General features: G+C 47.6%; 1 protein-coding gene across 1 annotated transcript in view; it reads left to right on the top strand.

The window, feature by feature from the left end:
* RTN1 (reticulon 1) overlaps nt 1–26,780 on the top strand; it is a 120,306-nt gene that overhangs the window by 41,460 nt on the left and 52,066 nt on the right. The window contains exons 2-3 of the mRNA XM_056851534.1: nt 14,307–15,047; nt 18,051–18,848. Of these exons, the coding sequence (XP_056707512.1) occupies nt 14,307–15,047; nt 18,051–18,848 (1,539 nt within the window). The remainder of the gene's footprint in view (nt 1–14,306; nt 15,048–18,050; nt 18,849–26,780) is intronic.

Genomic DNA, 26,780 nt, shown 5'->3' with positions numbered 1-26,780 from the left:
AGAACTGGGCTTGCAACGGTCTCTATCTCCAGACTGACCCTGTGGCAGATTTGCTGCCTGGTTGATCGGTCCTGGTCTTGCCAGGTCTGTGGTTCGTCTCCACTGAGCTCTTCTCTGCCAGCAGCACAGGGCTCATTTCTCTCTTCCCCCATCCCCACCCCCGGCCATCTTTTGGAGAAAATCCCCTCCTTGCTGGCTCTGATGGAGAACATTTCTCAGCCTTTCTAACCTAATTTTCTGTCTTTACCTTCATTCATAGGAGCATTCCTATAGGCTTCTGAGACTGTGACAAATTCCCTTCCTTCATTTCTGCGGACACCTTGAGGGTATTACAAATGGAGCAATCAATCCCCTCGAGTCTTCCCTCCATAGCTCATCACACTTTTTGTGCCTCTGGGTCTTTATTCTCCCTTACTTGTGCTATTTCAAGCATGCATGTTTTTCAGATAGGCCTTATCAGCCTCTATCCTCATGCGTTTTGGGTTTTATTATGGTAGTTAAGCACCTTGTGGGCAAGTTCTAAGCCTCCAATAAATTATCCTGGTAAAATTTGCAATCAATTGCATACTATCCAACAGTTCACAAATGGAAAAAAAAGCAGGATACGCTTATGGATAATAATACCAGAAGGCCAACCTTGTTAGCTGTGGCAGGGTTGGAAGAAGTGAGAGCCAGCGTGGTGTAAGAAAAGTGGTTGGGAATGGTGGACTCTGATCTGGAAAACCGGGTTTGTTTCCCAACTTCTCCACATGAGCTGTGGAGGCTAATCCAGTGAACCAGATTTGTTTCCCCACTCCTACACATGAAGCCAGCTGGGTGACCTTGGGCTACTCACAGCTCTCTCAGCCCCACCTACCTCACAGGGTGTCTGTTGTGGGGAGGGGAAGGAGATTGTAAGCCAGTTTGGTTCTTCCTTAAGTGGTAGAGAAAGTCGACATATAGACACCAACTCTTCTTCTTCAATTCCTAGAGCGGTGTGACATCACGTCCAAGTTTTCCCTGGAAGTAATGTAATGCCATCGCACCAATGGTAATTTTAAAATAATTTTGTTTCTGACAGCGGTGGTGGGTGAGTGCTGGAGGTGGGACATCACCCGCCCCCGATGGGTAAATGGAAACCCTATTAGTCTTTATGCTTGGTTTGAGGTCGCCAGCCGAATGCAGGTTGAGTATCCCTTCTCCGGACTGCTTGGGGCCAGAAGTGGTCCGTATTTCGGATCTTTCCATATTTTGGAATATTTTGAAATATATGGTCTCCAGCCTGAGGCAGAGAGACTGAAGCAGCTTCTAGCAGGCGTGCCCGTGGTTGTTTCCTCCATTTTGGAAGGAAAGCTGGCTTCCCTTTTTTTATTCCCCACACTTTCCCATCCTCCTTCCTGTCTCCTCTGTACCCTGCTCTGGGTAGCGTGGATTTGCCTCCATGCCGGCTCAAATGGTCCAGTTTTCAGGTCAATCCGGATATGGGATGTCCAGATGAGGGATGCTCAACCTGTACTGGCAATCGGCGGGAGATGCAGCGGGGTGGGGATAATGAAGAAGAGTTGGCTTTTATATGCCAACTTTCTCTACCACTTAAGGAAGACTCAAACCAGCTTACAATCACCTTCCCTTCCCCTCCCCACAACAGACACCCTGTGAGGTAGGTGGGGCTGAGAGAGTGTGACTAGCCCAAGGTCACCTAGCTGGCTTCATGTGTAGGAGGGGGGAAACAAATCCAGTTCACCAGATCAGAAAAGGGGGACAAGAGGACCATACATAAATGGGCTTAGAGTGATTTAGCGCCCCCCTAATGATGTCCAGGCATGTTGAGTCACTCACTCTAACACCCGAGATGACAGAAATCACTTCCTCTGGAGAAAATGGTTGCTTTGGAACAGAGTTTCCCATACTTTTTGAGTCATGGACCACTTTTCAGGAGAAATTAATCACAAAGCACTAATTTTCACCTAGCACCTTTATACTAAACCGAATGACAGTACTGTTTTTCTTTCCAGTCTCTTCATGGAGCACTAGGGGATGCTTCATGGAGCACCAAATGCTCCTTGGAGCACAGTTTGGGAATCTCTGATTTGGAGGATGGATTCCATGCCATTATAACCCAATAAGGCCCCTCCCCTCCCAAAACCAACCCCCCCAGGCTCCGCCCCCCAGAATCTCCAGGTATATTCCAACCCAGAGCTGGCAACCCTAATGCTGTTGCATTCTTAGGATCCTGATATACCTGGCCCCAGGAACTCTCCATCTTCCACCTGGGTTATGCAGCCTTTCCCCTCCTCCTCCGTGGTGGCTGCAGAAATGTGACCGTAGTTGGAAGGACTGCTTTGTTGCGCCCGTTGGGCTGTTGCATTCTCCTACCACGCTGCTGCGCCGATTCGTCTAAAAATAGGACTCCCAAACGCCGCTCAGTTTAGTATCTAGGCCAGAAATTATTGCCAACTGCTACGTATGTTAATTGCCTTCTCGCAGCCTGCAGTGGCCCTAATTGGTGCAACGTTGCAGTTAATTATGTGTGTATCAGAGCTCCTCCACCTTTTCCCCTCTTGAGTTTCGGGGGCTCCGGCTTGCCTTTGGTTGCCAGATGTGAAAAGACAGGGTAGGGTTGCTTTCTGCTCAAATGCACATTTTTGCGGCGTGAAAAAAATCTCTAAACCAGCTCAACAAAACCAGCCTTTTGGGAAGTCCCCGCTTATCAATCTCGTGTCCCATCTGTGACCTGGGAAGTATAGGGGCCTACCTCGCAAGATGATTGTGTACTGTAGGGCTGCAAACATCCAGGCGGGGGCTGGAAATCACCTGGAATTACTACTGATCTCCCGATAGGGCTGCCAGCTCTGGGCTGGGAAATACCTGGAGATTTTGGTGGTTGAACCTGGGGAGGGTGGGGATTGGGGAGGGGAGGGATCTCAGCAAGGTATGATGCCGTAGAGTCCATCCTCCAAAGCAGCCATTTTCTCCAGGGGAACAGATCTCTGTCGCCTGGAGATCAACTCTAATAGGGGAGATTGCCAGGTACCTTCTGGAGGGTGGCAACTCTATCTCCAGACTACATACACATTGCTTATTGCTTATTTATTTATTTGAAACATTTATTCCACTTCTCCTGGAGAAAATGGCTGCTTTGGATGGTGGACCACATTACATTATACCCTACCAAAGTCCCTCCCCTCCCTAAACCCTAACCCTCCCCAGGTTCCACCCTCAAACCTCCAGGTATTTCTGAACACAGAGTTGGAAGTAGAGGAAGGGCGGTGCCTCACTGGTAGAGCATCTGCTTGGCATGCAGAAGTTGCTAGGTTCAATCCCTGGCATCTCCAGTTAAAATGATCAAGTAGGAGGTGATGTGAAAGACCTCTGCCTGAGACCCTGGAGAGCCGCTCCCAGTCTGAGTAGACAATACTGACTTTGATGGACCCAGGATCTGGTTCAGTATAGGGCAGCTTCATGTGAGTTTGGATAAAGGCCGTGGCTCAGTAGTAGAGCCTCTGCTTGGCATGCAGAAGGTCCCAGGTTCAATCCCCAGCATCTCCAGTTAAAGGGACTAGGAAAGCAGGTGATGTGAAAAACCTCTGCCTGAGACCCTGGAGAGCTGCTGCCGGACAGAGTAGACAATACTGAACTCCCCCCTTTATTCTCAGGGAGATGAAATCCTTTTTTTCTTCTTCTAGAAAATTACAGTCTTCTGAGGAGAGCTACGAATCTCTAAGAGAACATTTTAGCACCCTTACAAAACTACAGTTCCCAGCATCCTTTTGGTGGGGAGCGACTCCTCAAATTCTATGTAAATGTATGCGAGACCTGCTACAAAAACCTGTGCAGTAAAGGTGCGGGGACTTTTGGGTGAATTGTACAGCATTACCCCAACATGATGAAGTCACTTCTGGCTTTGCTCCAGAAGTGACATCATGGGTTGGTACAATGCCGGCCCTGCCTCCCTGTTCATCCTGGGGGGGGGGGGGTTACCGGCTGCGTTTAGTCCTATGCGTTTAGTGACAAGTAGAATATTTTTCAGAACATAAGAATGTAAGAAAACCCATGCTGGATCAGACCGAGGCCCATCAAGTCCAGCCTGTTCACACAGTGGCCAACTAGGTGCCTCTAGGAAGCCCACAAGCAAGACGGCAGCAGCAGCATTATCCTGCTTGTGTTCTACAGCACCTAAGATAACAGGTCTGCTCCTCTGGTCCTGGAGAGAGTAGGTATGCATCATAACTAGTATCCATTTTAACTAGTAGCCATGAATGACCCTCTCCTCCATGAACAGGTCCACTCCCCTCTTAAAGCCTTCCAAGTTGGCAGCCATCCCCACATCCTGGGGCAGGGAGTTCCACAATTTAACTCTGCGTTGTGTGAAGAAATACTTCTTTTTATCAGTTTTGAATCTCTCACCCTCCAGCTTCGGCAGATGACCCCACGTTCTAGTATTGAGAGGGAGAAAAAGCTTCTCCCTGTCCACTCTCTCCATACCATGCATAATTTTATAGACCTCTATCATGTTTCCCCTTAACCGTCTTCTTTCCAAGCTAAACAGCCCTAAGTGTTTTAACCGCTCCTCATAGGGCAGTTGCTAAAGCCTCCTGATCATTTTGGTTTGCTCTAGTCCCTTGATCATTTTTGTTAGGAGATGAGCATTTTCATATTTGAGAAGTCTCAGGTACGTGATCTGGGGACAACTGGTTAATGTTTAATTTGTCGAGTTGCCAGTTCTGGATGGCAATTGCCCAAGAACTGAAGAATTCCGATGGGAAATTGCTGATCTTCTGACAAGAATACCGGATAGGATTGGCTTCCATTCCAGTGGACTGCAAAGTAGCCAATAAGCATGCCTTTAATTTGCCTGGTTGGCCACGGATTTTATGAGATTGCCACTGAGAAAGGGTCAGACAGTTTGGGGATGGCCCAGCCCCCCTGTGCCCCAGTGTAGTCTACAGGTAGGGTTGCCAGGTTGGGAAATACTTGGAGATTTGGCAGGTGGGGCCTGAAGAGGGCACGGTTTGGGGAGGGGAAGGACTTCAATGCCATAGGTTCCACCTTCCAACATGGCCATTTTCTCCAGGGGACCTGATCTCTGTTGCCTGGAGATCAGTTGTAATAGCAGGACATCTCCAGCCACCACCGGGAAGTTGGCAACTCTATCCATTGGAAGCATCACTGTTGGAACTGAACATCCTTTTGGGAGGGACTTCAATGCCATAGAGTCCAATTGCCAAAGCAGCCATTTCCCCCAGGTGAACTGATCTCTATCAGCTGGAGATCAATTGTAATAGTAGGAGATCTCTAGCTGCTACCTGGAGGTTGGCAACCCTAGCAGCTGGGGAGTCAGATTGTAATCCTGAAGGGGCTAGTTCTGGCCATGGGGCCTTTATTTACTGATTCTCACCAATCAGCAGGCTGCATCCCATTGATTCAAATGAGACACGAAAGGGGGGCCAAATTCCTAAGAGTTCTGCCCATGGATTTTTGCATAGGCCCCCCAATCTCTGTCCTCTTGTGCTTTCAACCCTTTTCTTCCACCCACACCAGATCAAACGACTGCAGATTTAGCAGCTAAATTAGGCAAATTCATGCAAATCTCCATAAATCACAGCTCACAGCACATCTGGGACTACATGAGTTGGAAAGTTTCCTTGTTTGACTGTGTAGGAAACCGAGATCCTGGTTGACAGCAGCTTTTTGAAAACACCAGCTACGGTGCTTTCCTGATGTTGCAAATGCTTTAATCTGTCTGGTACATTTTCATCCTGCCTATCCTTCCAGGAGCTTTAGGGGCTGTAGACATTTTATCCTCAGAACAGCCCTGTGAGGTAGGTAGGGGTGCCAACCTCCAGGTGGGGCCTGGGGATCTCTTAGAATTGCCATTGATCTCCAGACTACAGAGATCAGTTCCCCTTAGGGTTGCCAAGCCGAGCTTAGCAACCGGCTGGTGGGTTGGTGGTGGGGGATCACAGATGTGACGACATCACTTCCAGGGAAAACTGGACGTGACAGTGGGTAACTCTAGGAATTGGCAGAAAATCTATGGTTCTTAGAGCTACCTACCATCACTTCTGGGTTTTTCCCGGAAGTGACATCATAACACTTGTGATGCCACCCATTTTTTTATATTTTCCCCACCCACTGCTTGGAGTGGCAGTGGGCAACGGCATCCCGAATTCCCTGACAGATGGCCATCTAGCCTCTGCTTCAAAACCTCCAGGGAAGGAGAGCTTACCACCTCCCGAGGAAGCCTGTTACACTGAAGAACCTCTCTAACTGTTAGAAAGTTCTTCCTAATGTCTAGACGGAAACTCTTGTGGTTTAATTTCAACCCGTTGGTTCTGGTCAGACCTTCTGGGGCAACAGAAAACAACTCGGCACCCTCCTCTATATGACAGCCCTTCAAGTACTTGAACATGGTTATCATATCCCCTCTCAGTCTTCTCCTCTTCAGGCTAAACATACCCAGCTCCTTCAACCTTTCTTCATAGGACTTGGTCTCCAGACCCCTCATCATCTTTGTTGCCCTCCTCTGGACACGATCCAGCTTGTCTACGTCCTTCTTAAATTGCGGTGCCCCAAACTGAACACAATACTCTAGGTGAGGTCTAACCAGAGCAGAGTAAAGTGATACCGTCACTTTGCGTGATCTGTACACGATACGTCTGTTGATACAGCCCAAGGTCCCATTTGCCTTTTTTGCTACCGCTCCCCACCCCTACCTCCAGTTTGTGTCTGTATTGCAGCCTGGAGAATTATGCTCATTTGTTTTCAGCTGCCTTTTCTCAAGTTCAAGATGGATGCAACAAATCCATTTTGTTTTCAGGTGTAGTGGCACATGGCTTCCCCTGACCTATTTCAATAACAAACACCCCTGCAAATTATAGGTCTGAGTGAAAAGCTCTAGTGAATAAATGTTATGTTGTTTAAGATCCTCAGCAAAAGGATTGTTGAGTTGACACAGATTTGGTGTATTTGGTGGCACATAGCAGCGTGCTCAGGGTGTGCATTTTTAACACAGAATTTTGGTGCCAATTTAACCCAGATTCTGTGCCCCCCCCCCAAAAAATGCCATGTTCTCCAGTCTGACTTTTACATGGGATTGCCTTCCATTGATCTATTATTTAGGTTCAATTTATGCTGACTTGGAGCAAACTGTAAGGTTACAGAATATTGGGTAGGATTAAGATGCTGAGATAGCTGACTCTGGCTAACAGCCCCCTTTTATTGGGGGATTTGCACACAGAATTACAGACGTATTGGGCACTGGGGTGTGTGTGGTTCCGTGCCTTGTCAACTGTTAAAATCTAGATGAAAGGTCTTTAAAATATTTAACAGACGCTACATGACGTCTTGAGAGCGCTTGCTTTATTTTCTAAGTGTGTTTTGGTAAGTAGCACCAATTGTTAAAATAAAATTTAAGGCAGGGGAAATCTTAGGGCAGAACTGAATTGCTACCGAGCGAATCCCCAGGCGATAAGTTACTGCAAGATTGCAGCTGGAAAACACTTTCCCCAAGGAATAATATGGGACTTACTTCCGAGTAGACTTGCTTAGGCTTGCTCCCATACTAGGCTTGCCAAACGTCTGTCCCCAGACTCCGGCTGCTGCTTGACTGAGCATCAGGAGCAAAATGTGGGAGGGACACCAGCATTGCATGATACCGATTTCTGCATCCCCTGCCCCTCCACAACGCTCCCAGGGGTGCCTAGCCGGGGGCTGGCATCTGTACTGCTTTACAAGTTAATTTTAGAGTGGTAGAGCTATGTGGATGGTCCAGACATCTTCCTGGAAACTCCTATTAACATAGGTCTCCAGCTAGGGCCTTTTCTGCATTCTCAATTTCCTCATTTGTAAGTTCCTGTTTCTTTTTTTTGGGGGGGGGGGGTCTGTTCTGTACATGTTTTGCTCCCTCTAGTGGTCTATTTGATATTACACTGGTTTATGTCCAGCATAAAAACCTGCAGTTTAAATCTGCAGAGAGATATGCCGGACATACAGCGATGTAACATTGAAACGACCTAGAGCTACCACTGTTGCTTCTGGGCTTAACCCAGAAGTGATGTCATCATGTGCATGGCGCTGTTCTCCCACCATGTCCCTGCTCCCAGCCCTCCCGGTGGTTGCCAGGCTAGCAACTAGGATTGCCAACCTACTGATGACACATGAGTCTCTCCAAGAACGGCAAATGTTGCGGTCTGATGGATATTATGCTATGAATTTCATTCTGAAGAAGGAAACGAAACAAGTCTGACCGGAGCTTGTCATTTTGTTCTCCATACATGGATCAGGTTTTCCGATCCTACCCTGAGCTTTTTTAGCTCAGCTGGTTTCCCGGTTTTCGGGTGGTGTATACAAGATCTTTTCAGTACACACCAAACGCTTTGTGGATATACAAGAGTCCATTACGTTATTGGAAGCTATTATTGTCACACTGATCAGTCCTCGCTCTTCAGTTTTCACCACTGCGCATGCTCAGTGCAGCGCACTTCTCAACTACTGCGCATGCTTGGAACAGCGCTACTTGGGGACACGCTCCATTCCGTCCCGTTTGGAGGATCTTTTCTAGCGTTTACTCTAGAGGCGTTTTATGGTTCTTGTATACTAATTGTTATGTTTGTAATATCCCTGTATGAGTGACAGTCACTATAATGATCGAACAACCTACAACACTGATAGTACTTAAGTTTGTTTGTATCACTATTGTGGTCTGTGTGCTTGTTATACATTTTCTCAGTTTGCTCAACCTACAGGTACTAGCTGGAGATCTCCTGCTATTACAACTGATCTCCAGTCGATAGAGATCTGTTCACCTGGAGAAAATGGCCACTTTGGCAATTGGACTCTGTGGCATTGAAGTCCCTCCCCTCCCCAAATCCTGCCTCCTCAGGCTCCAGCCCAAAAACCTCCCGCAGATGGTGAAGAGGGACCTGGCAACCCTACTGGTAACCCTAGCCCCCACCAGAAGGTTGGCAACCCTATTTGCCAAACCAACCCCAGATGTACTTGTATTTACCGGTTCTCTGAATTCAGCCTGTGTGGTCGAGGAGAAGACTGAATGTATGTATCACTGCCTATTTTGCTAGAAGTTGGGTTTGTGTATTTTTTGCCTAACCCTGTATGGTCTTCCTATTGCCTAGGCTTGTGCAGCAAGCCTAGTATATATTTACACCGATTTTATAGTTTTCCTCCCCTTCCAAAGGATGCTGGGAATTGTAGTTTGGTGAGGGTGCTAAGATATTCTGTTAGAGATCCGTAGCTCCCCTCACAGAATTCTGTCTCCTTGGGATGAAATGGATTTTTAAACCAGGGAGTTGTGTTAGGCTTATCCATTCGTCTTTGCTGCTCCCCAGAGGACAGCTGTAAATCCATCATCTTTCAACGACGGATGTTTGCTGACAAGCGTTCTTGCAGCGCTCACAAAACACTGAATTTATTCTCATCGGTGCATGCCAGTGAAACAAAAAGACTCTTTCTAGATATGAACCGTATAGAGACACTTAATTATCCTTGAGGCACACTGTGCTCCTATGTAACCTAGGGTTGCCAACCTCCAGGTACTAGCTGGAGATCTCCTGCTGTTACAACTAATCTCCAGCCGATGGAGATCAGTTCCCCTGGAGGAAATGGCTGCTTTGGCGATGGGACTCTATGGCATTAAAGTCCTTCCTCTCCCCAAACCTGGCCCTCCTTAGGCTCCGCCCCAAAAACCTCCCACCAATGGTGAAGAGGGAGCTGGCAACCCTAGTCTAACCTACCTCACAGGGTTGTTTTAGGGGTAAATTGGGGGCGTTCTGCCCACAGAGCTCCAGGCGCACACCTGATAGAGCAGACCTGGAGTGGCCAAGTAGGGGACAGGAAGACTTTACAATCTGTGAATTGAAGTTTGGTTTTAACAGTTCAGAGGAAAGTGTAGCCTTAAGGGATTAAAAGATTATCTGGAATGTTGCTGGAATCTGGCAACTTGAAAGGCTTAATTGGTAAGGTATATGGATTCCTGATATGGCACTCCTCTCACAATTTTAAGCCAGCTCTTCCTCTAAGGAGCTCAGAGGAGCATGCAGACTTCTCTTTTCCAGGTTTTTAACGACCCTGCAAGGTAGGCTAGGCTGAAAGTGAGTAGGGTTGCCAGCTCTGGGTAGGGAAATTCTTGGAGATTTGCGGGCCAGATCCTTGGGGAGGACACCGTTTTGGGAAGGAAGTAGGGTTGCTAGGTCCCTCTTCGCCACCGGTGGGAGGTTTTTGGGGCAGAGCCTGAGGAGGGCGGGGTTTGGGGAGGGGAGGGACTTCAATGCCATAGAGTCCAATTGCCCAAGCGGCCATTTTCTCCAGGTGATCTCTATCAGCTGGAGATCAGTAGGAGGAGATCTCCAGCTAGTACCTGGTGGTTGGCAACCCTACCTAGTGCCCAGCCCTCACAATGTCCGGGTCATCCCATTCCTTTGTTAACCCAGCTCTGTCATTTTCCCTGAGCAAACCCTGGGTGAAATCCCCATGCATAAGGCAAAGCATTGGACGCGGAAGCTTGCTTTTTCTCACAGCCAGTTACAAAGCAGCATGGACAGGGGTGGGGATTCAAATACTTCCTGCTTCCCGCTTCTTTGGAGCTCCTTCTGAGCAAAAGCAAATATTTTTAAAACCGAGGCTTGGATTTCTCCCCTCCCCCCTTTCAGATTGTGCTGGGTTTTTGTTGTTGTTGTTCTTAAAATGTTTTTTTTATGAGGCAATTGGGTGGGGGGGATTTTCTCTCACAGTAAACGCTACAAGTAAGCCAATTACAAAGCAGCGTTTCAAGGGGCGGGGACTTGATTTGAGCGTGGAGTCTGCTGGTGCACAGGCTCCCAACAGGAAAGGGTGGGTCCAGCCAGCAACGAACCTCAGGTAAAACTCCCGTGCACAAATGACCGAAGAGCTTGACTGTGCTTCGGCTGTTAACGGCACCCGCCTCCCTCTACCTGGCCCTTTTCCATGTGCCGAATTCAGCTCAAGAACATGACCCAATTAAAATTCTGGTGCGGTCAACAGGGCTAACGTGTCGGGCCGCCCAGATTCACACAGCTCAGAAAATGCCAGTGAATGATTTATCCTCTGTCTGCGGCAGCAGACAGTTCCCTGCTGGGCCCAACTTTCCAAACAGGTGCGGGGTGGGGGAGTGCGCACCTGAGCCGATGCTTCCTAGGAATGAGCCAGTACCGACAGCACCATCTACTGGGCTATAACAGTATCTAAAAATATCATTTCTTTCTTAAGTGAGTAAGTAAAACAAAGTTATTTTAACCCCCTTCCTGGCTTCCTGAGATACGCATCTCATAGGTAGTACCTGTAACTATGGAAACGTGGGGAGAGAGTTTCAAAGGCAAATTAAGCCTTTTGGGTGGACGTGGGTTTTCGACAGGCAAGAGCTGTTGTGCCTCCCCCCCCCCCGCCCCACACATGCCTCCTGTTGTGAGGAGGGTACCAGCCCCAACTACTGGGGCTATACGGATGGGTCTTGCACACCCACCGTAAATGTGCAAAGTGTTTCGCACTTCAAGGAATCTCACAAGCAAAAAAGGAATGATTGTGCCAACACGGGATTTACAACTGAATATTAATAGCAGAGGCTAAACCAGGACACAGGAGAGGGGAGTGGACATGTTCACGGAGGAGCAGGATATCCATGGATACTACTCAAAATGGATACTAGTCATGATGCATACCTATTCTCTCCAGGATCAGAGGAGCATGCCTAATATATTAGGTGCTTTGGGACACAGGCAGGAAAATGCTGCTGCAGTTGTCTTGTTTGTGGGCTTCTTAGAGGCACCTGGTTGGCCGCTGTGTGAAAAGCCTGCTGGACTTGATGGACCTCGGCCTGATCCAGCATGGCCTTTCTTATGTATCTTATGTTAAGGCTTTAAGAGGGGAGTGGACCTGTTAATGGAGGAGAGGGCTTTTCATGGCTACTAGTAAAAATAGATACTGGTCATGATGCACTCCTCTCCAGGATCAGAGGAGCATGCCTATTCTATTAGGTGCTGTGGAGCACAGGCAGGGTAATGCTGCTGCAGTCACCTTGTTTGTTTTGTTAGAGGCACCTGGTTGTCCACTGTGTGGCCAGACTGCTGGATTTGATGGGCCTTGGTCTGATCCAGCTTGGCTTTTCTTATGTTCTTAAGCCAGGTCAGCAAGGGAAGGATGTGAGCAGATTTTATTATTTGTGTTTATACCCTGCTTCCCCCTGCCTCCCATGGGGACCCAAAGTGCTACACGATTTAATTTATTTATGTATTCATTTTTCTTTTCTTTTTTTCTGACTCAATAAAGGAAGCCACAGCCTTCAATTTGCAAGATCTGAGCAAGGCTGTCAAAGATAGGACATTTTGGAGGACTTTCATTCATAGGGTCGCCATGAGTCGGAAGCGACTTGACGGCACTTAACACACACACATTCATTTTTCACCATGGAGATCAGTTCCCCTGGAGAACATGGCTGCTTTGGAGGGTGGATTCTGTAGCATTATACACTCCAGGTTGGGAAATTCCTGGAAGTTTGGGAGCAGAGCCTGGTGCCATTTTGATCCTGTGTTGTTAGGAGGGTTTTTTAAACAAAATGTTAGCTATGGGGAGGTAAATACTGGATGTTTTCCCTACAGATTACCAGAATTAATTTTCGGACTGGCGCTGTTGACAGCCATTGTTGGCTCCTGCCAACGCTTACTTTCCCCTCAAAAAGGAAAGCTTGCTATTGATTCCTGTGAGGGGAAGCAAAGTCTTGCTCTGAGGGATACCGTGTAGCGAGGGCAGTAATCTGGCCTTCACAGTGGTTAAAGTACCTGTAGCTGCTTCTACAATTTTGGTTGCAAATATTTGTGTAAAGTATCCATTTCACATGCGTCTGAAGAACCCAGGTCTGAGAGGTAAAAGCTTATGCTGGAATAATATTCATGGAGGAAACGGGAATTCATGTCTATTAGTTAAAATGGATACTAGTCATGCTGCTTACCTATTCTCTCTAGTATCAGAGGAGCATGCCTATTATTTTGGGTGCGGTGGAGCACAGGCAGGATGCTGCTGCTGCAGTCGTCTTGCTTGTGGGCTTCCTAGAGGCTCCTGGTTGGCCACTGTGTGAACAGACTGCTGGACTTGATGGACCTTGCTCTGATCCAGCATGGCCTTTCTTATGTTCTTATGGATACTAGTCAAGATGCATACCTATTGTCTCCAGGATCAGAGGAGCATGCCTATAATATTAGGTGCTTTGGAACACAGGCAGGATGGTGCTGCTGCGGTCATCTTGTTTGTGGGCTTCCTGGAGGCACCTGGTTGGCCACTGTGTGAACAGACTGCTGGACTTGATGGGCCTTGGTCTGATCCAGCAGGGCTTTTCTTATGTTCTTATGTTAATAAACTTGGGTAGACTTAAAGGTACCTCTGGCTTCCGTTTTGAGGGAGGGAATGTGTACAGAAAGAGCCCCGTGGCACAGAGTGTTAAGCTGCAGTACTGCAGTCCCAAGCTCTGCTCACGACCTGAGTTCGATCCCAACGGAAGTTGGTTTCAGGTAGCCGGCTCAAGGTCGACTCAGCCTTCCATCCTTCCGAGGTCGGTAAAATGAGGACCCAGCTTGCTGGGGGTAATGGGAAGATGACTGGGGAAGGCAACGACAACCCCCCCCCCCCATAAACAAAGTCTGCCTAGGAAACGTCGGGATGTGACTTCGCCCCATGGGTCAAGAATGACCCGTTGCTTGACAGGGGACCTTTACCTTTTTAAAAATGTGTACAGAGTAAGGTTGCCAATGCTGGGTTGGGAAATTCCTGGAGATTTGGGGGTGGACGTTGGGGAGGGACCTCGGCTGAGTATGATGCCATAGAGTCCAAAGCGGCCATTTTCTCCAGGGGAACTGATCTGTAGGGCTGCCAACCTCCACGTGGTGGCTGGAGACCTCCTGGGATTACAGCTGATCTCCAGACAACAGAAATCAGTTCACCTGGAGAAAATGGCTGCTTTGGAAGGTGGACTCTGTGGCATTACACCCCATTGAAGTCCCTCCCTCCCCAAACCTCACCCTCCTCAGGCTCCACCCCCAAAATCTCCAGGAATTTCCCAACCTTAAGCTAGCAACCCTTCTGATCTGTGTTGTCTGAACAAAAGTTATAATTCTGGGGTATCTCTGGACCCTACCAGGAGGTTGTCAACCCAAATAGAGAGATGTTTTGTTCCTGCCTTCACAGGTTTCTACATGGCTTTAACTCTGCAAACTTTGTCATGTGAAGGATACTAAAGATGAATAAGAATATCTTAGCCAGATAAGAACTTTCCCCTCACAAAATGTTATTTATTTGTGTTTTAGGAGGCATGGCGACATCTCATCTCTATGATTACAGTTCTTCCAAGGCATCAGACAGGGGCAACGGCTCCTTCTACACCTCCTTGATTTCTGATGACCTCTACACGTCTCCTCAGGATTCGTCCTACTTCACTGGGATTCAGCCGAAAGGGGACAGCCATGTTACGACTTCAGACAGCACTGAAGGGTTTCACATCCAGGACGGGACCACCTTTGAGTCTCGCGGCTTGTTCACCTCTGATTCGGGAATAGAGATGACCCCAGCGGAATCCACCGACGTCAACAAAACCTTTGCTGATCCCATGGAGCAAATGAAATCAGAAGCTTATAAATACATGGACATCAGTCGATCGGAAGAGATTAAATGCCAAGAGCGGTGTGACACAGGCGTGGGAGACGTTGGCCCCCCGAGCTGGAGGAATAAAAGTGAGGAGGATAGACCTGGCTCCAAAGGGACAGCTTTTGAGGAAAAACACGGGGGCAAAGAGCCAGGCTTATTTGAGGGGTCCATTTTCTCATCAGAGACATTTGGCGACCATCAATACCATGCCTCAGTAGAAGCCCCGGTCAAGATTACTTTTACTGAGATCGAAAGTGCGGTAGGGGAGCCTGCTGCTAAGGAGAAAATTGCAGGAAAAGGAGAACCAGGCCTCAAACCAAGCCACGAGGTAGTCCCAACAGTGACCGTGTCTGAGCCGGAAGATGACAGCCCAGGTTCAATCACACCACCTTCATCAGGAACAGGTAAAAATCACCTGCATGTATGGGCATGGATTAGGGTCTCTAAGCCCCCGGTCAAGACAGGGATTTCCACTGCCCACCCAACCCAATTCTATTGTCCGCTGCCACTCTGAGCAGCAGTGAGAGAGAGAGAAATTAAAAACCCACAACACTGGCTGCAGCATTGTGTCACTTCCAGTAAAAAAAAAGAGGAAGCCGCGTAGGGTAGCTCTAGGAATCTTTGGAAACTCTGTGGTAAAACCATAGAGTTTTCAGCAATTCCTACAGCTACCTGTGTTGCTTATGGCATCCAACATTCCCTCGTATCCCTGCCCACAGCCTCCCGACAGCTGCCAGACACTGTCTGGAAATTTGGTGGTGGACCCCAAAAAAGGGGGTGCTTAACCCTAAAAAACAGAATTAAGTACCCAAAAGGTCAAGAAAAAAGAAAAAAACCATTCAAGGCCAAAACTTACACCGTTAAAAGTTAAACAATTAAAAGGTTATGTCAGTGCACAATGTCTGTATAAATTTATTGAAGTTAAAATCTAATAACACATATATGGCCCTGCAAAAGCCTACCAAATAAATATACTCATATAACACAATTAGACATAAAATCATACAATCAAACTCAGACCATACACGTTTCGGTCATACTTCCTTCTTCAGTGGTCTAAACAATCACCACTCCAGACTACAAAATATACATCAAATTGCTAAAAATCTTTGTGACTATATGTGCGTTGTGTTTGCAGATTCACAATTAATATATGAAACTGCAAAACGTCTCCCTCTGTTTAAGGCTTCTTTACAAATGAAAACTACAGCCATAAATAAAACGTCAACATCTCAGTCACAAAGTAGTCTGGAGCAGTTATCCAGATTTGGGGATGGAGCCTGAGGCGGTCAGGGTTTGGGGTGGAGAGGGACCTCAGTGGCGTATGAATGCCATAGAGTCCATCTATCAACCCAGCCAATTTTCCCAGGGGAACTGATCTCACCTATGGTGACCCCAGCAAGGGGCTTTCAAGGCAAGTGAGAAACAGAGGCAGTTTGCCATTGCCTTCCTCTGCAGGGCGTTCCTCGGAGGTCTCCCTTCCAAGTACTGACCCCGCTTAGCTTCCGAGATCTGACTAGATCGGGCTATATACCATGTCACTTTTCCTGCCTCCCTCAAGCTAGCCTTCTTTATCATGAAAAACAGGTTCTGAGACTTCTGACGCCTCCTGAGACAGGTGCTCTCCCTGCTAGCATTCTGGAGATGCAAACCCTTTCTCCATGCATTCACCGGCTTAGCCTGCTTACATACAAGGCCAGCTCTGATACTCAGAGCACTTTCACATGTCCTAAATAATGCACTTTCAGTCCACTTTCAATGCACTTTAACAATAGTTTGCAAGTGGATTTTGCCATTTCACACAGTAAAATCCAGCTGCAAAGTGCATTGGAGGTGGATTGAATGTGCATTATTTGGCATGTATGACAGAGCAGTCATTCTTTCTCTGAAGGTTCAGAACTGAGCTGCCTGGTTGGACAGCGTCGCGGCTTTCTCTCTCTCGCTCCCCTCCCTTCTGCCCTCCCAGGGATCCTGCTTGTCTGTGAGCTGCTCTCCTCTCACGCCCAAGAAAAGCCTGCTCAGTCTGTAGATTTATAGACAGGCTATTATGCACCATACATCTCCAGCCCTCTGTCACAGATAGATTTATTAAATACAGTCACTGACTAGCATAACAATAAAAAAGCAATAACAGTAGTACATGATCATACAATAGTATAGTTAGCGAGCTGTTTCACACCGCAACAACGATCTTTGTATTCTGGTAGTAATATAGCAAAGCTTTGCCACTGTATGTGAGATAATAAAAATAGAATCGATAACAATAATTCAGACATCCGGAATATCAATTAACTCATGATAAAAAAACATTTTAAATTGTAGAATCACAGAATTATGCAATATCTTATAAAACCTATAGCTAAAAAGCCTATATATGGCTCACCCAGCGCTCTGTCCTATCCAGTGATTTGAAGGGCTGTCGTATAGAGGACGGGCACCGAGTTGTTTTCTGTTGCCCTAGAAAGTCGGACCAGAACCAGTGGGTTGATATTAAATCAAAAGAGTTTCCAGCTAAACATTAGGAAGAACTTTCTAACAGAGCGGTTCCTCAGTGGAACAGGCTTCTTCAGGAGGTGGTGGGCTCTCCTTCCCTAGAGGCTTCTAAGCAGAGGCTAGCTGTCAGCAATGCTGATTTTATGACCTTGGGCAGATCATGAGAGGGAGGGGCAGGCATCAGTGTTTGGAGCTCATGGCCCTTTCTTGCATGCCTAGGGTAGTGCTGATCACCACTTTAAGTTCAGGAAGCAATTTTCCACCAGGTCAGATTGGCCAAGGATCCTGGAGGGTTTTTTGCTGTCACCTGGGCATGAAGTAGGGGGTCACTGGGGGTGGGGTGGGGGTAGGTAGTTGTGAATTTCCTGCATTGTGCAGGGGCTTGGGTTTGATGACCCTGGTGGTCCCTTCCAACTTTATGGGCACTTTCACACAGCCCAAATAATGCACTTTCAATCCACTTTCATTGCACCTTAACGATCGTTTGCAAGTGGATTTTGCAAGTTCACACAGTAAAATCCACCTTCAAACTGCATTGAAAGTGCATTATTTGGGCTGTGTGAAAGTGCCCTATGATTCTATGATCCCAAAGGTTCCCCTGTATTTCTCATGTCTGTCTGAAGTTGTTGAAACTCCGTTGCAGTATATGAAGAGAGAGCTTGTACAGGATATGCGTGAACTCCAGAAGTGGAAATGGCTCGTGTGTATGGAGGAAATGGTTGATGCCTTTTGTACTAACTTAGTTTTTATTGCTGTTGTCAGTTGGGATTTTTTAAAATGGCAAAGAGGGGAAAAACTGGTTTTTGCTAATGCGAATATTCTTGTCTCTGTTTTGTCCCCCCGCTTTATTCTGTTTCACCTACTACTTCTTTCCTTCTCTCCCTTTCCTGGTTCCTCCTCGCTCGCCATTCCAGAACCATCCGGCTCAGAGTCCCAAGGGAAAGGAAGCCTGTCTGAGGAAGAACTTATCAACGCCATTAAGGAAGCAAAGGGCTTTCCCCACGAACGCCCCGATGGCCAACGATCGCCTGCGGCCCTGCCGAAAAAACAAGACCCCCAAAGCAAGTCGAGTCTTCCTGGGGGCGGCCCGCCCGTAGACAATGAGGTAAGCAGCGCCGAATCCGGTGATTCGGAAATAGAGCTGGTCTCGGAAGACCCCTTAGCTGCCGAAGAGGTTCTCCACTCCAGCTACATGACCTTCAGCCACGCCGGGGGGCCGCCGCCTTCCCCGGCCTCCCCTTCCATACAGTACAGCATCCTGAGGGAAGAAAGAGAGGCCGAACTGGACAGCGAGCTCATCATCGAGTCGTGCGATGCCTCGTCGGCCTCTGAGGAGAGCCCCAAACGGGAGCATGACTCCCCGTTGATGAAGCCGGTCATCATGGACATCATCCAGGAGGAGAACCACTCCCGAAACGAAAGCCGGGCGGCCTCGAACTACCACGTCAACAGTTCCAAGGAGAGCAGGATGAACAGGGAAAACCTGGCGGACTCAGCCTCCTACCTGAAGTGTTCCTTCGCCGCACCGAAAGCAAATGTCGAAGCGTCTTCCTCCTCTTCCATGGTCGCCGAAGAGAAAAAGGACAAAGTTCCTCAGAAGAAGTCGTCTGACGCAGGGGCAGCTGGGGGCCCGAGCCAGCCCCCTTCCAAGGGCTCGGTGGCAAGAAGTCCCTGGCCTTCTCCGCCACTGCCGTTTCTAAATAAGCAAAAAGGTAATTGTGGGTATGTTGTATCTTCTGAACAATGGGGGACCTTTGGTGGAGAAAGGTAAAATGATGTTATACAGAAATATATTTATTTTAAGGCGCTTATATCAGGGTTTTTAAGCAGAGGCTAGATGGCCATCTGTCAGCAATGCTGATTCTATGACCTTAGGCAGATGATGAGAGAGAGGGCATCTTGGCCATCACTGGGGATGTGGTGGTGGGGGGGTAGTTGTGAATTTCCTGCATTGTGCAGGGGGTTGGACTAGATGACCCTGGTGGTCCCAACTCTATGGTTCTATTATTAAAAATGATAAAACAAAGCACAACTGCAACTGATAAGGTTGATAAACTTAAACCACGCACCATACGCGTTTCGGCCTACCGGCCTTCATCAGTGGTCAGATACAATCCCATATACTGCACACACAAACAATATACAAATTATCACAATATATAAACACAATTATAAAAGCCAAGATATGTATGTAGGGTGTATAACAAATTTCAAATTTGAAAGCCCGCTGGATTAAATACCTGCAAGTTGTTCTCCTCTGGGATATATTTATCTCCCATACAGAGTGTGCTTGCTAATATCAACCTGCTGAAACGGTCGAAATGCGTATGGTGCGTGGTTTAAGTTTATCAACCTTATCAGTTGCAATTGTGCTTTGTTTTATCATTTTTAATGTTTTTAACCCTGATATAAGCGCCTTAAAATAAATATATTTATAACATCATTTTACCTTTCGCTACCCGATCTTGGGTACCCAGCTTTTGGTTTTTCAGGTACGGTTCCCCCCCCACCCATTTTCTTGTTTATTGACCAGCAGGGGACCTTTGTCTGAATATCATCCAGGGAGGTGTGGTACGGACCACTTCGATGCAGCAGCCACAGGATAAATCTTACCTTCCAATATACTTTGCATCGAATTAGAAAACATAATCGGTAGAGGGAAGAAATGTGAAATCGCTAATTTTAAGAGATGATTAAGTGAATACATGAAACTATTGTACTGAGTCAGACTCTTGGGTTGTTTATGCATGGCTGCTTTCACTCATGTTCGCCCCTGGACTGTCTCGGTTGTTCCTTGGAGTTATGCATGAGTTTTCCCTCCGTTACAGATGACCTCGCTTCCAGCCCTCACAAATCCTGGGACTACCCGTCCCTCTGTTAACCCAATTCTTCCCTCTCCTTCTGTCTCAACCTGGGTGAAATCTCCGTGCATAAGGCAACGTGCAGGGCACGCAAGCTTAGTTTTGCTCACAGCCAATTACAAAGCAGCATGTCCAGAGGCATGTCCAGAGGCAGGCATTCAGATACTTCCTGCTTCTCTTTCTGAGAAGAAGAAAGGCTTTTTAAAACTGAGGCTTGGATTTCTCCCTGCCCATGCTATCAGGATAACTGCAACAGAAAACAACTCGGCACCCTCCTCTATAGGACAGCCCTTCAAGTACTTGAAGATGGTTAACATGTCCCCTTTCAGTCTTCCCCTCTTCAGGCTAAAAAGAATGGAAACAGAAACCTGACTTTTCTAGTTAGCCATGGTAAAAGCTCTTTCTGTTGAATCTGTGTTGCCACCCAGTGGACTACAAGGGGAAAAAACTGCCTAATGTTTCCCACTTCCATTGTTTTTCATTTTAACCAGAACTGAATAAGGAGGTGCACAAAAACAGCGAGCCAGCGTGGTGTAGTGGTTAGGAGTGGCGGGCTCTAATCTGGAGAACCCGGGTTGGTTTCCGCACTCCTCCACATGAAGCCAGCTGGATGACCTTGGGCTAGTCACAGTTATCTTTGAATCTCTCTCAGCCTCACCTTCCTCACAAGGTGTCTCTCGTACAGAGGAGAAGGAAAGGTGATTGTAAACGGGTTTGAGACTCCTTAACGGGAGAGAAAACTAGGGAATTGAAACCAACTCCTCCTCCTCTTCCTCTAATTCCTCCTCCTCCTCTTCCTCCTTTTCAATTCACTGTAGTTTTATACCAGTAACAGAGGAGCATGCCTATTATGTTAGGTGCTGTGGAGCACAGGCAGGACGGTGCTGCTGCAGTCGTCTTGCTTGTGGGCTTCCTAGAGGCACCTGGTTGGCCACTGTGTGGACAGACTGCTGGACTCGATGGGCCTTGGTCTGATCCAGCATGGCTTTCATTATGTTCATATATATATTTTTAAAAATCATTTCTGTTTCCCTTATTACATGATTTTGTTTTCTCTATTAAATTATCTTTTTTTTTGGTATCCATCAGTTTCAATGGGAAACTGTTCCGGCTGTCACCCCTTTCTTCTCTATCCAACTGGGATTAAATTGGTTCTCGTAGGTTATCCGGGCTGTGTGACCGTGGTCTTGGTATTTTCTTTCCTGACGTTTCGCCAGCAGCTGTGGCAGGCATCTTCAGAGGAGTAACACTGAAGGACAGTGTCAGAGACACATTATCCGGGCTGTGTGACCGTGGTCTTAGTATTTGTCCTTCAGTGTTACTCCTCTGAAGATGCCTGCCACAGCTGCTGGCGAAACATCAGGAAAGAAAATACCAAGACCACGGTCACACAGCCCGGATAACCTACAAGAACCAATGAACTCTGACCGTGAAAGCCTTCGACAATATTTGGGATTTAATTGTTGGGGATTATTTTTATCAGTCAAAGGGAATTGCCGCAATTAAGGCAAAAAGGAGAAAGAATCCCTCTCTTTTAGACAACTAAAGTTCTTGCCTGCAGAACTGTTACTCTGGTAGGGTTACCAGACTGAGCTTGGCAGCTGGCGGGAGGATTGGTAGTAGGGACGGGGGGAGGGGGGGTCATGATGTTGGCTGCATCCCTAGATCATTTCCAGAAAAAACCCAGAGGATAGCTCTAGGAATCAGTGGAAACTCTATGGTAAAACCTTACCTGCTAGGGTTGCCAACCTCCAGGTGGTGGCTGGAGATTTCCTGGAATAACAACTGATCTCCAGGTGACAGATCAGTGGACACTATTATACTTCAATGAAGTCCCTCCTCAAACCCTGCCCTCCTCGGGCTCCACCCCCAAAATCTCTAGGTATTTCCCAACCTGGAGCTGGCAACCCTACCTGTTGTTGGCAGCAGTGTTGCCAGCGGCCTGGAGAAATAGCTTCCTGTCCCTTTAATCGAGGCTTAATATAATGTGATTTACCAGGTGATGTTATTTCCCACACATCAAGGTTCAGTTCAAGGGACAGGACATTTCTCTGCAGTTCTGTTGGCTCCCCTAATTCTCTAGAATCATAGAGCTGGAAGGGACTACCAGGGTCATCTAGTCCAACCCCCTGCACAATGCAGGAAATTCACAACCTTCTTCCTCTTCTTCCTCTTCCTTCTCTTCTTCCTCCTCACACCCAGTGACCGCTACTCCATGCCCAGAAGATGCCCAAGATGCCCCCCCTCTCATGAGATGCCCTCCCTCTCCCTGATTCCACTCCCTGATCTCCCTCCAATTCCTCCTCCCATTTCCCTCTTGGTGAAACTCTGGAAAATGTCCGCCATCGCACGGAAGGGAAATACATCTTCGGAGTGCTCCTTCATTCCCATTTTTTTTAAAACGAGTTTTTCAGCCGGTGTGTCAGTATACCAATGTATTGGAATAGCGGGTGGGTGGTGCTTCCCTTTTTGATAAGGCTCAGCAGCAACAAGAAACACGGAAGTGGAGCGTTGTGGCTGGGAGCTCTGCCCTTGCTCCCCTATACGCTCACACACACCCAACCGTCTGCGGCAGCAGAGGCTGGGGCGCAGAGAAGGGGCGCACGATGCAGCAGCAAAAGAAGGTCTCCCCCCCCCAAGAACGAAGAGGCAGCCGTCCTCCAAGCCTTCTCCCCACCATTGGAGCTCATTCACCGGCCAGGATCACTCGCACGCACCTGCTTGCTTGCCTCGCTGCACCCTGAAAGTCATGGCGCACGGCTGATTTTATTTTGCAGGGGGTGGGGAGTCTAAAACCCTACTTGCTTTAAAAAAGAGTTTAATGTTGAAACAATGGTATACCGGCATACCGTCAAAAATATATATACATATTTTAAAAACCCTCGTTAGGTCAGCCGTTAATTGGCATCAGCCAATCGCAAAGCACTGACGAGAACATAAGAACATAAGAAAGGCCATGCTGGATCAGACCAAGGTCCATCAGGTCCAGCAGTCTGTTCACACAGTGGCCAACCAGGTGCCTCTAGGAAGCCCACAAGTAAGACGACTGCAGCAGCATTGTCCTGCTTGTGTTCCACAGCACCTAATGTAATAGGCATGCTCCTCTGATCCTGGAGAGAATAGGGATGCATCATGACTAGTGTTGAGTTTGACTTGTAGCCATGGATAGCCCTATCCTCCATGGACATGTCCACTCCCCTCTTAAAGCCTTCCAAGTTGGATGGGCAAATTTGTAAGAAACCAAGAAAAGCCCTGCTGGATCAGACCAAGACCCATCAAGTCCAGCAGTCTGTTCACACGGTGGCCAATCAGGTGCCTCTAGGAAGCCCCCAAACAAGATGACTGGCCCCTCCCCACATTAAGAGGCTGGATACTTTCTCCAGATCTGTTGGCAACCCTAGTGATCCTCTCAAGGTCAGATTTTTTTTGGGGGGGGCATGTTGTTTTCAGCTGAAAAACAATATTTATTTATTATTCATTTATCATTCAATCTTGTACCCCGCCCCCATCACCCGGCCAAGGGCGGGCTCAGGGCGGCTCACAACCAAAACCTCAATAATACAATAATGTACTAAAATACTACTAATTAAAAACACAAAATGTGTCTAAAAATCAATAAGATTCTTATTCCAGTTTTACATAATAAAAATATAACACGTGGTGCTTACTTGTAGCATAAGTCCACTGCAGGGCCTGCGAAATAGCCAGAGCCCACCAGTATATCAATTAGTAGTAACCTAAGGGGGGGTAGATGACTGGGGAAGGCAATTGCAAGCCACCCTGTAAACACAGTCTGCCTAGTAAATGTCAGGATGTGACGTCACTCCATGAGTCAATAATGACCCAGTGCTTGCACAGGGGACTACCTTTACCTTTTTAAGGGGGGGTAGACCTGAAGTTCCTTCCCTCTCTTCTAAGCTTGTGTTTGTTTGTGTTTGGGGAGGGGCTGTGGCTCAGTGGGAGAGCATCTACTCGGCATGCAGAAGGTCCCAGGTCCAATCCTTGGCATCTCCAGGTAAAGGGACTAGGCAAATAGGTGATGTGAAAGACCTTGGAGAGCTGCTGACAGTCTGAGTAGACAATACTGACTTTGATAGAGCAAGGGTTTGATTCAGCATAAGGCAGCTTCATGTATTCAGATGTTGAAACATGCCATTTGGGGGAGGGGGTTGTGGCTCAGTGGTAGAGCATCTGCTTGAGTTCAGACGGTCCCAGGTTCAATCCCCGGCATCTCCAGTTAAACAAACTAGGTGAGTAGGTGATGAGAAAGACCCCCACCTGAGACCCTGGAGAGCCACTGCCAGTCTAAGTAGACAATACTGACTTGGATGGACCAAGGGTTTGGTTCAGTATAAGGCAACTTCATGTGTTCGTCTGTATTTTCCCTGGTGTCTTACATGTCTCCACACATTTCACCTTAGAAGAGAGATGGGTGATCAAGAAGCACAACAAAAGGCTTTTTGTGCATGCATGAGAGACCGAGGGATTGTTGCCGTTGCCATGGAGAAGCAGAATTTTGCAGCTTCCCAGCGGGCCTGTTTTTCAGAGGCGGCCTGAGATTTTCATTTGTATGGCATGCTTTTCATTCACAGCCATCTTGTCAGAACAATACTGGCGGCTGTCTTCTACAATCAGTCAAAATAAACGGGTTGGATTGCGGCAGGTGTTCGATGGAACGAGTGTTTTCGTGGATATATTAGAACGACACGAGGGTCTGTCTGGTTCATCCCACATGCTTCTAAGGATGCTGGATTAGTACACTTTGTCCAGTAGCACCTTAAAGACTAACAAAAATATTTTCTGGTAGGGTATGAGCTTTCGTGAGGCTCATACCCTACCAGAAAATATTTTTGTTAGTCTTTAAGGTGCTACTGGACTCTTGCCCTTTTTGACTACTGCAAACAGACTAACATGGCTACCCACTGTGATTTAGTACACTTTGATAAATCTTAAGAGGGTAACTGTGTTGGTTTGTAAGAGAAGAGCAAGCTTTGAGTTCAGTAGCCCCTCAGAGACCAACAGGAGATACCCCAAAATCCTGTTGGTCTCTAAGGTTTTCTCCCTCTCTCATAATACTAGAACGCAGGATCATCTGCTGAAGATGGAGGGTGAGAGATTCAAAACTGATAAAAGGAAATATTTCTTTACACAACACATAGTTAAATTGTGGAACTCCCTGCCCCAGGACGTGGTGATGGCTGCCAACTTGGGAGGCTTTAAGAGGGGAGTAGACATGTTCATGGAAGAGAGGAGTATTCATGGCTACTAGTAAAAAGGGATACTAGTCATGATGCATACCTATTCTCTCCATGATCAGAGGAGCATGCCTATTATATTGGGTGCGGTGGAACACAGGCAGGATGGTGCTGCTGCAGTCGCCTTGTTTGGGGGCTTCCTAGAGGCACCTGGTTGGCCTCTGTGTGAACAGACTGCTGGACTTGATGGGCCTTGGTCTGATCCAGCAGGGCTTTTCTTATGTTCTTAAGGTGCTACTGGACTCGAACCTAACTCTTCAGTAAAGCTGCAACTGAGCAGGTAGCTAGGGGAGATCTATGATTGTTGGCAAGTTGTCTTTCATCAGTATGCTGTTACTGATCCTGTCAAGGAGGAATCTTGTAAGAACATATGAAAGGCCATGCTGGATCAGACCAAGGTCCATCAAGTCTAGCAGTGGTGCATATTGGGGCAAAGAATCCCAACTTCACATGTACACGGTTGGGATCTGTGCTGGCAGTGACAGACCAAGAATAGGATCTTTGGGTGGTAGTGGATCGCTCGATGAAGACGTCAACCCAGTGTGGGGGTGGTGTGAAAAAGGCAAGTTCCATGCTGGCCATAATTAGACACGGAATAGAGAGTGAAACTGTGATACCGCGCATGCGCACCTATGTGCGGTACCATAAGAAAACATGGGGTTGGATTCTCCCACGTTGTTAATCTAAATGCAGAGCCTTTCTGTGGCAGAATGGGATGGTAGGTCCAACCTGCTGGCATTAGCGAGCCAGCGTGGTGTAGTGGTTAAGAGCAGTGGTTTGGAGCGGTGGACTCTGATCTGGAGAACCGGGTTTGATTCCCCACTCCTTCACATAAGCGGCAGCCGCTAATCTGGTTAACTGGATTTGTTTCCCCTCATGAAGCCAGCTGGGTGACCTTGGGCTAGTCACACTCTCTCGGCCCCACCTACCTCACAGGGTGTCTGTTGTGGGGAAGGGGAGGGAAGGTGATTGCAAGTGGTTTGATTCTTCCTTAAGTGGTAGAGGAAGTCGCCATATAAAAACCAACTCTTCTTCTTCTTCATTAGGACCGCTCACTCTGAGCAGCAGTTGCATGGCTCAAGGGGAATGCTGAACTGCCCACCCACCCACCCGTGGGTGGGCACGGTCACAGCATGTCCTTCCAAGTCTGCCTGGCCTCTTTGTGTGGCTTAGTGGAGTCTGCAACGGATTATGTGGATTAATCTAGAAACAGCTGCTTTCTAAGGAAACCTGGAACAGAAGGTCACACTTGGTGGCTTTCTGTTCCTTTATGATTTCACGTTGGAAACAAACGTCAATCCGCACATTGGGCAGTAAACAGCACTTTAGCACCAAAAGGATGGCCAACACACGTGGGGAGGGGCCGTGGCTCAGTGACAGAGCCTCTGCTCGGCATGCAGAAGGTCCCAGGTTCAATCCCCGGCATCTCCAGCTAAAAGTGAAAGACCTCTGCCTGAGACCCTGGAAAGCCATGGAGAGGGGCCGTGGCTCAGTGGCAGAACATCTGCTTGTCATGCAGAAGTTCCCA

Source organism: Euleptes europaea, chromosome 6, assembly GCF_029931775.1.
Source record: "Euleptes europaea isolate rEulEur1 chromosome 6, rEulEur1.hap1, whole genome shotgun sequence".
Taxonomy (NCBI): domain Eukaryota; kingdom Metazoa; phylum Chordata; class Lepidosauria; order Squamata; family Sphaerodactylidae; genus Euleptes; species Euleptes europaea.
This window is presented reverse-complemented; position numbering and strand designations above follow the sequence as displayed.